General features: G+C 40.2%; 2 protein-coding genes across 2 annotated transcripts; both read left to right on the plus strand.

The window, feature by feature from the left end:
- Positions 1-1,481: 1,481 nt before the first annotated feature.
- LOC143117516 (cell adhesion molecule CEACAM6-like) lies at positions 1,482-2,579 on the plus strand. The gene is made up of 4 exons (XM_076279264.1): positions 1,482-1,581; positions 1,753-2,004; positions 2,116-2,382; positions 2,509-2,579. Exons 1-4 carry the CDS (start codon positions 1,482-1,484, stop codon positions 2,556-2,558), a joined length of 669 nt encoding a protein of 222 aa, XP_076135379.1. The 3' UTR covers positions 2,559-2,579.
- A 6,229-nt stretch (positions 2,580-8,808) lies between these two features.
- Positions 8,809-14,367, plus strand: LOC143123408 (B-cell receptor CD22-like). The gene is made up of 10 exons (XM_076284801.1): positions 8,809-9,110; positions 10,408-10,492; positions 11,188-11,541; positions 11,740-11,985; positions 12,078-12,347; positions 12,583-12,849; positions 12,977-13,061; positions 13,188-13,242; positions 13,378-13,640; positions 14,145-14,367. Exons 1-10 carry the CDS (start codon positions 9,036-9,038, stop codon positions 14,167-14,169), a joined length of 1,725 nt encoding a protein of 574 aa, XP_076140916.1. The 5' UTR covers positions 8,809-9,035; the 3' UTR covers positions 14,170-14,367.
- Positions 14,368-15,158: the final 791 nt, after the last annotated feature.

The following is a 15,158-nucleotide window of genomic DNA, read 5'->3' on the forward strand; positions in this document are numbered from 1 at the left end:
TCACAGCTGTAGGGATATCTTTTACCAACTTGTGCAACTCTTCATTCAATGGATTATGTATTTGGTATCAGCAGTATAACACAGAAACACATTGTATTTCTTTAATGAATGTTGCAGATACTTGAGAATAACTAAGGTGCTAGTGATGTGTTATTGAGCTATAAACACAAAAATTGAAAGCATATTTAGGTTATGAGATTATCTGTGTCTTGACTGGATCATCTGTCAATATTGTTTTTAAGGTATCACTCGTCAGAAATGATAGGTCAAATTCACCCGTCGCCATGTCTGTGCAGTGACTGGATCATCAGTGGTCATGCCCTGCTCTTTCACCCATCCTACTCGTCTCATGGTCTCCAAGGTCTACTGGCGCTACCGACCTAACCATAATAAAAGATTCACAAACATAACGGATGGGAATCCTAAATACAAAGGACGTATGCAATACTTTTGGAACAAGAACAATCGCAAAAACAAGATGAACTGCACATTCAAATTGAGCAAGTTGATGATGTCAGACAATGGAGAGTATTTTACAAGGATTGAAACAGAAGATTCTAAAGAGTGAATCTAAGGTCACTTTGTCTGTTAAAGGTAGTGTGGACCTGACAAACTGACATGACATTGTCTGCATTCATATGCTTGATAATCTAACAATCAACTATAATTTGCTACAGCTGATCATATGTCAGATTTTTGCTGTCACTATATTCAACTGAATTGTAGAACTGCAATCTCCTCTAGCCTCGTCTTTGCTGCCTTCATGATTTCCTTTTAAACGTTTCTTATATTTAAAAAGCAGATATGCAGCCGTGGCCTACTGGTTAGGGCTTCGGGCTTGTAACCGAAGGGTTGCCGGTTCGATCCCCGAGCCAGTAGGAAAAATGTGGGCGGGGGAAGTGGTTGAGCACTGCTCTCCCATGCCCATATCCACGGCTGCAAGGCATCAGCAAGGCACCTAACATCAGCAAGGCACCTAACCCCTCACTGCTCCCCGAGTGCCGCTGTAGCAGGAAGCTCACAGCTTCGGGTTAGTGTAGTAGTAATAATAATAATAATAATAATAATAATAATAATGTAGCAGGCAGCTCACTGCTTCACCTCACTGTGTGTTCACTGTGTGCTGTGTATGTTTCACTAATTCACAGATTGGGATAAATACAGAGACCAAATTTCCCTCACGGGATCAAAAGAGTATATACTTACTTATACTTATCAGTTATCAACAATGACAAGCCCCTGGAACTGGCCACACTCTCTCTCCCTCGTCTGCGTGCTCAGATGCGTTCCCAATGAAATGGAGTAGCATAACATTCAAGATAGATCTGCTTCATAATAATAACAATAATAAATAATAATAATAATAAATAATAATAATAATAATTGAGAGAGGACCCAAGAAGTATCATCTTTATGTAACATGGTGATGGTGCATTTTGACACTGTAAACATTCTGCACACTTAAAGTGAGCAAGTTGATGATGTCAGACAATGGAGAGTATTTTGCAAGGATTGGCACCATTGACAACAACTATTCAGTGAAATGGCAGAGTAAATTTAAGGTGCCCTTGCCTGTCAAAGGTATTTGCAGTAAACTGACATGACATATTTATTCATATTTTTGTAATGTAATACAAATTGGTCATTAGCTGTAACTGTTCACAATGTGTACTATATTGAAGGAAAAAAAGTTCTTATACATTTCACTTACTTAATTATGATCACTGATCACAGTTTGTCATATTCTTGCAGACCTTTCTGTTGGGGTTCCTGACCCAGTGATGGAGGGCAGTGAGGTGAAACTGATCTGCAACAACATGTGCTCATCATCATACAACCCCACCGTGATGTGGACAAAGAATGGACAAGATTTACCAGTCCACCAAACAAACAACAATGAACTCATCCTACAGAGTGTCAGTACTGAGGATGAGGGCAACTACTCTTGTGCACTGAAACAACATGAAGACCATCCATCCAAACCAGTGGAGCTTAATGTCATGTGTAAGTACCAGACGTGTACAGGGTCTGTGTGATAAAGTGAAATATGTATGTTTTTAAAGCCAACAGATACATTTCCATGGTGTCCATTTTATGTCATCTTTTGTTTCCAAGTCCCTCCAAGGGTCCCGTCTGTCTCTGTCAGTCCTGCTAGTGAGACACTAGAGGGCGCTGCAGTGACTCTGACCTGCAGCAGTGATGCCAACCCACCAGTGGAGAACTACACCTGGTACAGGAGGACAGCAGCTGAAACAGTGCGTGTGGGTACAGGAGAGAGAATCAACTTCAATCTGACCTCAGACAGGGCTGGACTGTACCACTGTGAGGCCCACAACAGTGTTGGATCCCTGAATTCCACTGGAGTTGAAGTTGTTTGGGCTGGTAAGTTGTACCCAGATATCTACATGTACTTTTATCACCTGTTCACCACACACAGTGACATTGTTTTTGCATTTGTAGCACTTGAGACTTGCTGTTTTGACACATTGGTCTTTCTGATCATTCTAGGCTTTGGTTGGAAGACAGCTACTCTCTTGTCATCTTTAGGTTTTTTATAATCCTCGCCATGCTGATAGGCTTTGTGTTTTGCAGGTGAAGAACATTATTTGTCTTTTACTTTTACTTAATTTTACTTCTGTAGAGAGCACCTGTTAAGACACTTTGAGTTACAATTGTTACACAAGTAAATCTACTCCTGATCCTTTCTCATGGTCTCTGTTCATATAGGATGAAGAAAACAAAGCCAAGTAACAACTCCAGCAGCTCTGATAATAACACACAAGTAAGCACAATTTGACAGGACATTCATTAGTGTGCACTGGGCTGATATTATATTTAAGATACTTTCATCATAGCTATACCACAAAGAGATTATATTAGCTTGTTGCCCTTTGACCCCTTAATTTAACCCCATATTCCCATTGGGTGGCTCCACTAATATGTATGACACATTCTCCATCTCCATTCTCCTCGGGCCTCTGACCCTGTTCAGTATGTGGATGTGAGCTCCAGAAGACAGCAGGTGCCACTCCACTCCACAGACCAGAAACTGGAGCAGGAGGAGGAGGAGGAGGGGTATGCAGCAGTCAAAAACACCACCCAACCTGACACAGATTACCAGAGCCTGAACCCCAACACCACCCAACCTGATGCAGTTTACCAGAGCCTCAACCCCAACACCATCCACACTGATGCAGTTTATCAGAGCCTGAACCCCAACACCACCCACACTGATGCAGTTTATCAGAGCCTGGACCCCAACACCACCCAATCTGATGTAGTTTACCAAAGCCTGAACCCCAACACCATCCAACCTGATGCAGTTTACTAGAGCCTGAAGACAAATTATATAAGTGAAATCAATGTGATTTTTTTTTAATTAGAACTGGTGTATGATAAACAGCATTTCACTCCTGTATGTGCTTTTGGGGATACAACTTTTGTTTTTAGATTTTTACAAAACCTGATTATCTTAAATGTTTTTGTTTTATTCCATAGTCTGGTTATGTTGTGTGGTTATATTGTTGTATTATTATTTTTGATCTAAACTTTCATTTTTGGAAATGGTTGAAGTTAATGGTTGTCCATGTTATTAGCATTCCTGTATAGCTTGGTGAGAAGTTGGAGTTGTGTATACGTATCCACTCAAATGTCTAAATAAAAACCTCAATTAAAATTCACAAGTTCAGCATTTCTTCTTTTTGTTATTTTAATGGATTAACTTGTCCTCTGAATCCACTACAGCAATTCAGAATGTGTTTCAATACATTATTATTTATGTTACCATTTCAAATAGAGGTGTAGGCAACTTTGCGTTGTTAGGTTTGTGAAAAGCCATGGGACATTCATTAAAGGTCCTTCAAAACAATTCATGATGGAAAGGTTCAAATGTAGTCGGGGACAAGTGTTGGGAGCCCTCTGGAGTTGAGTCAGACTCTTAGTTCTGTTTTGTCTACTTCACGTTAACAGCTGAGGAGGAGACATACTCTCTGCACAAATACACAAGAGAAATAGGTCTTTGTTGTCGTAATTACTATTTATGTTTAGCAGATGTTGCTCTACTTCATGTTTGAAAATCCTTGAAGAGTCTGTTGGCTTCTAAATTGCTTCCTCCTAGAGAGTGAGCTTTCACCATGTTCATAGTGTGTGCCTTTCTTGCAGGGACCTCATGGAAATGTAACACATTTGGGTGGGTACAATGAGAGTACGCACATGGCCGGCGATACGACGGCAATTTATGGCAGGCGACCGGCAAAATGGAATAGAATCTATTGAAGTGAATGGTGCAACGCACACGGCAAGTGGAACAACACGGCGACCATTGCCGTCGCTCGACCCTTTTCTATTTTTCAGGGCGATTTTGATGCGTCATTATAGAAAACAGCTGGTGCCACTGAATCGATGGGTAATAGTGTCGCCAGCAGTGTGCGTAGTAAAGCAATTACAGAATTCCATCGTTCCATCGTAACCACACCTGGGTGGGCACATGCCAATATAGTTTCAACATGTACAACACCACTGAATCATGACTACTACACTCAAGATGGCCAGTTTACACAACACACACATTCATGGTGAATTTTCAGAGCAAAATGATGAGTTGTGCTTGCTGCTTCCCTACTGTGAGCTCTACCCTTCCCACTCATGGAACAGAGATGTGAAACATGGCCTTGAAGCCAACAACGCATACCACAGGGCTTGGGATAATTCATCACTGGGTGCATCACAAGTCTTGTGTCATAGTGTAATTTTATACCATCCTCATCATCGATGGTACACAGTGCCATGGCAACTGAAAGTCCGCAATGGAGGCGCTGTGGTCAAAAGAGGTGCTAAAGGAAGTGCTGTGGTCAAATACTTTTTATATGCTTTATATGCTTATATACTTTTTTATATGTTAGCGATCTGACACGCACACATATTAATATTTAACTGTGGTCAAATATTAGGTCTTACAAAGCCATGGCAATGGATATTATATTCACATTGTTATTGCTATTGTTCATCATAGTTTTTTATGATAGTATGTCACAACAATAAAGGCACAATTCAACACATCTCTTACACATGATGCACAATCCTTCATGTGAAGTGACATAATATTTAATTTGAGGCATGGCGGCCCTCCACAGTGGTTCATATTTGTCTCTTTATAGAGAAGAGTTTGTGCACCTCTCGTCTATGTATACGTCACGCTATACTGTACGTCTATCTCACGCCTATGTATACGTCACGCTATACTGTACGTCTATCTCACGCCTATGTATACGTCACGCTATACTGTACGTCTATCTCACGCCTATGTATACGTCACGCTATACTGTACGTCTATCTCTCGTCTATGTATACGTCACGCTATACTGTACGTCTATCTCTCGTCTATGTATACGTCACGCTATACGTCTATCTCACGCCTATGTATACGTCACGCTATACTGTACGTCTATCTCTCGTCTATGTATACGTCACGCTATACTGTACGTCTATCTCTCGTCTATGTATACGTCACGCTATACGTCTATCTCACGCCTATGTATACGTCACGCTATACTGTACGTCTATCTCTCGTCTATGTATACGTCACGCTATACTGTACGTCTATCTCTCGTCTATGTATACGTCTCGCTATACTGTACGTCTATCTCACGCCAGGAGTCTATAAGTGTGATGGTAATGTGGGTGTGGTTGGTGTTACCAATCATCACACCTCTATGGCTGCAGTGAGTGAGAGAGACAGAGACACAGAGAGAGAGAGAGAGAGAGAGAGATGTTGATTAGAATAAACATGATGGCCGTATGCATAAGTTTTATGCCATGCATGTCTAGAATCTAGACACTAGATAACATTAATGTAGATACATTTGCTGTGTTGTAGTATAATGTATTATATAAAGACAATCTACTGAAAATTGACACATGTCCTGTGTATTGGTTGTATTGGTTGAAACACAGCCCATAATCACTTCAGAATCAAACAGTATCAGACTCAGATTCTTTAGATGTCATGAGGATGACGTGCTGTTAGAGGAGGGTTTCTGCTTGTGGTTTGTACAATGAGATAAATATTGAGGGCAAAGCTGACCAGAGGTTCCTGTTATTGGCAGAGAGAAAAATAGTATGTTGCCTCACTGCAATCTAAACCACATAGCAGTTTCAGTCATTTCTGTAGCACACTTGTTTGGAACAGAGTCGCTGAAAAACAGCAGTCCACGGCAACACGGTAACACGTTTCTAGATCACTAAAGATTATTATTATTGTATATTTCATATTTATTTATATTCTCAGGTTTAAGGCTGTGCACAAGTAAAACAGAATGTTTCTATAATGATCTCTAAAAAACAATAGAATGGCAATTGCTAATCATGTTGCTAATGCTTTGACATGTTAAAGGAAAACTCCATTTCTCGAGGTCACCGAGTACTGTCCATACGAAAAAATAAATAAAATAATCGGTACGTTCTAGCTCGAGTTGCTGCTGCCAACAGTTATAGTAGTCAGGCAGGCAGCTACAGTGCTACACGCTGGGGTCATTTTAAAGATGCTGACTTCTCCTGTGTAACATAGGCAATGTGTGATCAGTGAAATTAGGCTCCAACCAAGTGAATACACCTACTATACAGTATAGATGTACATTTATCTTCCTCTTTTCTTTGCTCCATCTTGCTCTCTTTCTGCTCCTTTGTTTGTAGCTGTCCTAAGTGAAATAATAAAGATGTGTACAACTTTTAAATCAGCACTAATTTCAACCTCTCTTCTCACAGTTTGCTTGTTTGTCAGACACTAGAATAAGGCTAGGGGGTGCATCTTTTTCACTTCCTTGTCTCGTTCTCTCTCTCTCTCTCTCTCTCTCTCTCTCTTGTTGCTTGTGGTTTTCTTTTATTGTATTGTATTGCATGTAGTTTTCTACGTTTATATTATATTTAATGGCATGTTATGCCAACAAAGAAAGGAAGTGTGTATAGGTGTGTCTATACAGGGCACATTTGTTCTCCATGTCAGTGGTCTCTGAGGCACAAATCAAGAGTAACAAGACAACAAGGGTAGCCATGGTTGTCTTCCCACTTTCATAGTCAAGTACCAAGTCTTCCTGTATGTCAGGCCTACAATCCTGTGTAACAGCATGTGTTATGGGAGGCAAGAGAGCTGTGAGGTTTGGATGTACTGATGACACTATATCTGATTTCTCTCACTCTCTTTTTCTCTCATTTTTGTCCCTTAATAGAGAAGAGTTTGTGCACCTCTCGTCCATGTGTAGCACGACATGGAGTCTATAAGTGTGATGGCCTGATGTGGGTTTGGTTGGTGATAGCAATCTTCACACCTCTATGGCTGCAGTGCGAGAGAGAGAGAGAGAGAGAGAGAGGCAGAGAGAGACAGAGAGAGAGGGAGAGAGGCAAAAATAGACAGAGAGAGAGATATGTTGAATAAACATGATGGCCGTATACATAAGTTATATGCCATGCATGTCTAGAATGTAGACACTAGATAACATTAATGTAGATACATTTGCTGTGTGCAAGGGCGTCGTAGTGGGGGGACAAGTGGGAATAAATTACCCGGGTCCCAAGTGGGGGGAGGGCCCCTAAGGAGTTGAATTTTATTTTCCTTAATAATAAATAATTTCCTTAATTTAAAGATCTTAATAAATGTTATTAACTAATATAGATGCAAATATTTCGGGTAAATGCATCAGTTGATTGATGTATTAAATTGTGTCCAAGCCAACATTGTTTGAGGGCAGGCACCCTCTCCCTTGCACGGAATGGTTCAGTCCGCCTTCCCCTGCTAGGCGCATTTTTGAAGTAACGTTCATTCTGCCGAAGCGGCAATGCAGACGGTCACGGTGTGAAGATGTCTAAGTCTAAGAAAGCTAAATCCGGTTCCCAGAAAAGAAAAGAGAGGCAAGAAAGGGAGAAAAAAAGAAATGATGGAAAACAAGTGTTAACAGCCTTCTTTCCCAAGAAAGGTGAGCCCAATGTGAAAGCAATAGTCTACAAATGAAATAAACTCCTGAAGGTTACAAAACACTTCAATACCACCGCGAATCCTCGATTATCAGTGCTAAAACAGCATTAACACAAAATTAAAAATAACATGATGCCTGATTTATAGCCTACCACAACATTTCAATAGCCTACTAATTCGAAAATTATTATGAGCTAATAGCTTAACTTAGTAGGCTCAATGTTATATAGGTTCATGAGGAAAGGCTGTCAAATTAGTAGCAAAGCTAACTTGTGAAACGCATCACACTCAGTTAGCTATAGATAGCTGTTCTCTCAGCCAAAAGTGTTCAATTTGTATAGATAGCTGTTCTCTCAGCCAAAAGTGTTTTCATTAATTTCATGTTCTAGCTTTTAAACATTCTTTAAACATAAGAAATGCAGTGAAGTCTTGGGTAATAAGATTATTTTCTGTTATACAGTACATATAAGAGTTGTTAGATTAATTCAATGTGTGATTAGATGGTAGGCCTAGTTAGTTGTGAACCTCATGCTTCATGCTTACAGCCGGTGGTTGGTTGGTTGGGGGGGGGGGGGGGGGGGCATGGCCACCACTTGTGCATAGGGCCCAGAATTTGGTGCTACGCCCCTGGCTGTGTGGTAGTATTAATGTATTATAGAAAGACAATCTGCTGTATTGGTTGTATTAGTTGAAACACAGCCCATAATCACTTCCCAACTCAAACAGTATCAGACTCAAACTATTAATATAAATAACTATGTCAGCATAGCATGTCACAACACAACAGGACACTATGGCACAATTCAACTCTGTTGAATATAAAACTTGTACAGTAAGCATGCTACCATATATCATGTTATTACACCTACAGTATAATGTATGGTCAAATGGACTTAGAGGACCAAGGCCTATTGAAATATGAAGAAATTTGTTTAGATGTCATGAGAATGATGTCTGCTATTAGAGGAGGGTTTCTGTTTGTGGCTTGTATAATGAGATAAAAATACTGAGGGCAAAGTTGATCAGAGGTTCCTGTAAAAGGCAGAGAGAGAAGAACAGTTTAAACCACATGTCTGCTAGCAGTTTCAGCCATTTCTGTAGCGCACTGGGTTGGAACAGAGTTGCTGAAGAACACCAGTCTACGGTAACACTTTCTAGATTACTAAAGATTACTATTATAGTATGCTTCATATATGTCTATATCCTCAAGTTTAAAGCTGTGCACATGTAAAAGCAATAGAATGACAATTGCTAAGCACATCATGTTGCCAGTGGTTTGACATGTTAAAGGAAAACTCACAGGTCTCCATTTCTTGAGATGCTGCTGCCAGCAGTTATGGTAGCAAGACAGCTACAGTCCCCTACACTCTGGGGTCATGGTTTGAAAGATGTTGACTTCTCCTGTGTAACATAGGCAATGTGTGATTAGTGAATTTAGGCATGCTCTCTTTTCACAATTTGCTTTAAGGGAGTTAAACGTTTGACAGACGCTAGAATAAGGCCAGGGGCTGCATCTTTTGTACTTCCTTTTCTCTCTCTCTCTCTCTCTCTCTCTCTAGCTGCTTGTATGTTTCAACTGCTATATTTATCACCCTACAATGGCCTGGTATACCAACAAAGAAAGGAAGTATGTAGGCTATAGGTGTGTCTAGACAGGGCAGTTTTGTTCTCCATGAGAGTGTTCTGTGCTGAGAGTCAGTGGTCTCTGAGACACAAATAAATACTGCCCAACACCAGTATCCATGGTTGTCTTCCCACTTTCATGGGCTCTTCTTGTATGTCAGGACTACCATACCCAAACGATTTGATGCAGCAGAGTGTATTCTGTGAGTTCAGACAACTTTGAGGTTTGGATGTACTGATAACACTAAATAACATCCAACTTTTTTGCATCAAATCTAAATGATCTGCAACAGTGTATCAAAGGCCATGTGTGTCACAGTGTGACTCTCTACCTCGGCTATTTTGGCTCTAAAATGACTTGTACGCCTTGGGCCTTATTGCGGTGTGAGAAAAGTGCTCACACCCTCATCTGTTATCGCTACTGAGGGGAAACCATAAAGGGAACTGTCGTTGGTGAGCGTGCTCAGTGTCACCATAGCAACAATTTGGAGGTGAGAAAAGCTTACACAAGCTAGCTGATGTCTAAGATACACATGGTTGGAGTTCTACTGCTATCTGTCATTTGGGGACAACTAGCTTGATCCTCTGCCCAAACCCAGGGACAACGTAATTCAAGTATACTTTTATATCACACTTATTTTATGTATTGAAGTTTGTTAGTAGAATGTATTTGTGATTAACACATTTAAATTCTGAGTGTGCAAGCCCAATCTTCAGCACTTATTACCATGGCAAAGAGTGATATGAAAGCATGTTGCCTCCCTGCAATCTAAATGTATAACAGAGGCCGGTTCTTCTTCTGTTGTTATGTTTTGCAGGTCTCAGTGTTAAGGATCATGCAACATGCACCTGTTGTGTTTCTGCTTCTCTTGCACATCCGTTGTGCACATCAAGGAAAAGGAGGTTAGAAAACACTGTGTTTGTATTTGTTTATTATTATATTACAATACAACTCTTGACTATGGCGTATGACTTACATTAACACTGCATTAAAATGTCTTATGAAAATGATTGTGTTTTAGTGTACACACAAAACTAAACTATCCATACAAATATCCAAAAATCTGTGTTGGTCCTGAGCACAGAAAGACTCCTGGTTCAGCTTGTTGCTTTTTGACATTGTCAAGTTGTTCTTCTTAACCATTTTAATAAGTCCACTAGTTGTATGATACCAGTAAATATTGTAGTTTGCAGTTTACCATCCACCCCTGTATGGCACTGATAGATACCTGACTCTGTCCTTATTTTTCTCCCAAACAGACATGTTGAAAGTATGTCTACATTAAAAGCATTCATTTATTCTGTATTAGGACACTAGATCATCTGGCCTAGTGACTATGACAAATCAGAGTCATGGGGATGTCCTTTATCGTATCGTGCCACATTGCTTACTTATTTGATCAATACAAAGATCCATACATAGTGGTTCCAGCAATAAAACACAATTTCTTCAGTGAACGTACTGAGGTGCTGCTGATGGCTGGTACAAATAGAGTCTGTCTTGTGCTGTCATTCAATTTCAGGTACCACATCTCAAAAATGAACACTTCACCATGTCTGTGCTGTGACTTGATCATCTGTTGTCATTTGATTTGCAGGTAGCCATTCTCAGAATTGGGGGGTAACGTTGACTCATCGTGACATCTGTGCAGTGGCTGGATCATCAGCGGTCATGCCCTGCTCTTTCACTCGTCCTTATAGTCTCACTGTTACCAAGGTCTACTGGCGCTACCGACCTGACCATACTAAATCAGCTACAGACATAGAGGATGGGCTTCCTGAATACAAAGGACGTGTGACATACTTTTGGAACAACAGGAACAAGAAGAACTGCACACTCAAATTGAGCAAGTTGATGATGTCAGACAATGGAGAGTATTTTGCAAGAATTGAAACAAAAGATTCTAAAGAGAACTGGCTGAGTAAATCTAAGGTCACTTTGTCTGTTAAAGGTAGTGTGGACCTGGCAAACTGAAATGACATTGTCTGCATTCATATGTTTGATAATCTAACAATCAACTATCAGTATATGTCAGAAATGTTTGCCATCATATTCAGGTTAGAAATTGTGTACCATAGACTTGTAATGTTTTCATACATTTCACTGACTTAATTATTATTAATGATGACTGATTGCTATAATGTTGCAGAACTTTCTGTTGGGATTCCTGAAACAGTGATGGAGGACACCGACGTGACACTGAGTTGCAACAACATATGCTCTTCAAAAGACATCCCCTCAGTAATATGGAAAAAGAATGGACTTGATTTACCTGTCAAACACCACAATAAACTCATCCTACAGAGTGTCAGTACTGAGCATGAGGGCAACTACTCTTGTGCACTGAAACGCCATGAAGACCATCCATCCAGACCAGTGGAGCTTAATGTCATGTGTAAGTAATAGACATGTACAGGGCCTGTGTAATAAAGTGAAATGAAAGGGTATTTTTAAAGACATATTTCCATATTATGTCATTCTTTTAAGTCCCTCCAAGGGTCCCGTCTATCTCTGTCAGTCCTCCTAGTGAGACACTAGAGGGCGCTTCAGTGACTCTGACCTGCAGCAGTGATGCCAACCCACCAGTGGAGAGCTACACCTGGTTTAACAGCAATGGCTCAATAGTTTCCAAGATGGACATTGGAAAGTATTACAACATTGGGAATGTCAGCTCTGAACACACTGGACATTACTACTGTGAGGCCAGCAACCTATACGGGGCCTCTGATTCTACTGCTTTTCACCTGGATGTTCACTGTGAGTACTTTCTTTACTTTCTATCTAAGCATATGTACCCTATCTTACATGGAGAATATAATTTCAAATGGCTGAAATGGCTACCTGGCTGCTTTAGCTGTTGGCTGCAGCATATCGAGCTATGGAGATCTGTGTAAAAAAAAATGCTGGAATTCTTCTTAGTAGGTTTATCTTAAGTTACATGCAACCACAAACTGTATTTAAAATGTAACAACAATTCAATACATTTTTACAGATGCTCCCAGAAAACTGTCAGCGTCTCTAAATCACTCTGGAGAAATAGCAGAGGGCAGTTCAGTGACTCTGACCTGCAGCAGTGATGCCAACCCACCAGTGGAGAACTACACCTGGTACAGGAGGACCACAGCTGAAACAGTGCGTGTGGGTACAGGAGAGAGAATCACCTTCAATCTGACCTCAGACAGGGCTGGACTGTACCACTGTGAGGCCCACAATAGTGTTGGATCCCTGAATTCTACTGGAGTTGAAGTTATTTTGTCTGGTGAGTTGTACCCAGATATCTGCATGTAATGTCATCACCTGTGCACCACACACCATACCATTGTTTTTGCATTTTGTAGCACTTGAGACTTGCTGTTTTGACAAATTGGTCTTTCTGATTATTCTAGGTTTTGGTTGGAAGACAACTACTCTCTTTTCATCTTTAGGTTTTCTCATAATCCTCATCATGCTCATAGGCTACGTGTTTTGGAGGTGAAGAACATTATTTGTCTTTTACTTTTACTTCTGTGGAGCACACCTGTTCAGACACTTTGACTCTAAAGTCTAAACAAGTAAATCTACTCCTGAACCTTTCTCATGGTCTCTCTGTTCATATAGGAGGAAGAAGGAAACACCAAGTAACAACCCCAGCAGCTCTGATAATAACACACAAGTAAGCACTACTTATCAAGGCATTACACTGCGTTGATATGTGATAGCTAAGATCCTGTCATCCTGTCCTGTCATTACTACATTACAAAGAGTTTGTATAAGCATATTGACCTTTGACATTTTGTCTAACCCCCAGCATGTCCCACAGCGTATCCCTGATAATGTGTATGAAGACATCTCAGGCCTCCCTCTGACCTCTGCTCCAGCCCAGAGAGTGGACTCAGATGATCCGGATGATGTCCAGTACGCCAGCGTTCAGATCAAGAGCTCCAGAGGTCAGCAGGTGTCCCTTTACTCCACAGTCCAAAGGCCCAAACTCCACCCACAGCAGCAGGAGGAGCAGCAGCAGGAGGTGGAGTACGCAGCAGTCAACTTCTCTAGACCCACTGCTTCCACCCAGTGAGTAGAATGTAACATGACATACATTACACATTTTATTTACATTCTGGATTTCCATATCCAATCTTACCAACTAGTGCACTCGTGCATCATATCCACTCTTGAGGATACTGAGGGAAGCATTCAAGCCAAGACTGTAGTCTAAGACCTTTTGCCTACAAAAGAGTCCTCTGAAAACATAATGCCCACTGTTGCCATCTAGTGGGTAGAATGGGACATGACCCACAAATGTAACACTTCTTACTCCATATTTTCTCTCTACTTGTTGACCACACACACAATCTTGAAAATGCAGCTCTTGTTTTGTTCACTGTACAGTATTCTGTTAAACTGAGCACTACAACATTACTCAGTAATACTCATTAATAAGTTTACATTTGTTCTAGTTTAATAAATGGGGTCCAAGCATAGAAGCACACATTGTGTTTTAAACTTTTCTTTTTAGTAATTTTTATAAAATAACCATTGTAATCATTTTGTGTATGTTTTCTTTTTTACCCATAGACCTGAACAAGATCCTGTAATCTAGACCGTGATCAACAAATCGAAACCCACTAAGCACACTGTACTGTATGTGATTTGGACAGAGCCGGACAGTAACGGAGTACATTTACTTGAGTACAGTACTTGAGTACAATTTTGAGGGATCTGTACTTTTCTCGAGTATCATTTTTGGGGAGTACTCATGACTTTACTCAAGTACATTTGAGAGGCAAATATTGTACTCTTTACTCCACTACATTTCTATCCATAACCGTGAGTACCCGTTACTGCTTCTAAAAAAAAATGAAAAAAGAAAAATCTCGGAAACCCTCAATTTGTTGTTTCCCTCTCAAACGTGATTGGATTGTGCAGGCGCCACTGATTGGGACAGCCTATCAGCAATCACCTTCAGCTTTTCGCCAAAGTCAACTCCATGGTCAGATTTAGATAAGAGACGAAACCATGGACGAAACAATGGATGAAGACGCAGCAGGTTCATCCCGGAAATGTGCCAACCTGTGGCCACACCTCGCCAGACTATTTCAATTTTCTGAATAAGTTAATGATAGTTTTCGCTTCAAGTGTTTCAATTAGAAAATAGTATTTTGTATTTGAAATACGTATTTTAAATACAGTACATGTATTAGAAATACTGCCCATCCCTGGCAACATGGTAAAAAGATGAAAATGACTTGATTTTAATTCCAATTCATTTTACATTCTCCAAGGTATTAACATTAACATTTTTCATAACTCCTTGTAAGACGTTTCTGTACATAAATGTAAGCACTGTGGCAGTAGTAATGCAATATTTAGAAAATGTAGGCTACTCTTGTACTCTTGATACTCAAGTACTTTTAAAAACAAGTACTTCAGTACTTTTACTTAAGGGTCCGTGTAACGCTTATCAGTTCAATTTTCTATTCCAAAACTTAAAAATGGAAATTGGAAAATGTATGTCAATTTCCTAACATTGTGTTTTTTGTTCGCCAGGTAAATACGCGAGTAAGATTTTGGAGTCGTTTATTTTATTTT

The sequence above is a fragment of the Alosa pseudoharengus genome, unplaced genomic scaffold (assembly GCF_046254945.1).
Source record: "Alosa pseudoharengus isolate Yale_2024_CS ecotype anadromous, Long Island Sound unplaced genomic scaffold, YU_APseudo_1.1 YU_APseudo_1.1_scf_1, whole genome shotgun sequence".
NCBI classification, from domain to species: Eukaryota; Metazoa; Chordata; class Actinopteri; order Clupeiformes; family Clupeidae; genus Alosa; species Alosa pseudoharengus.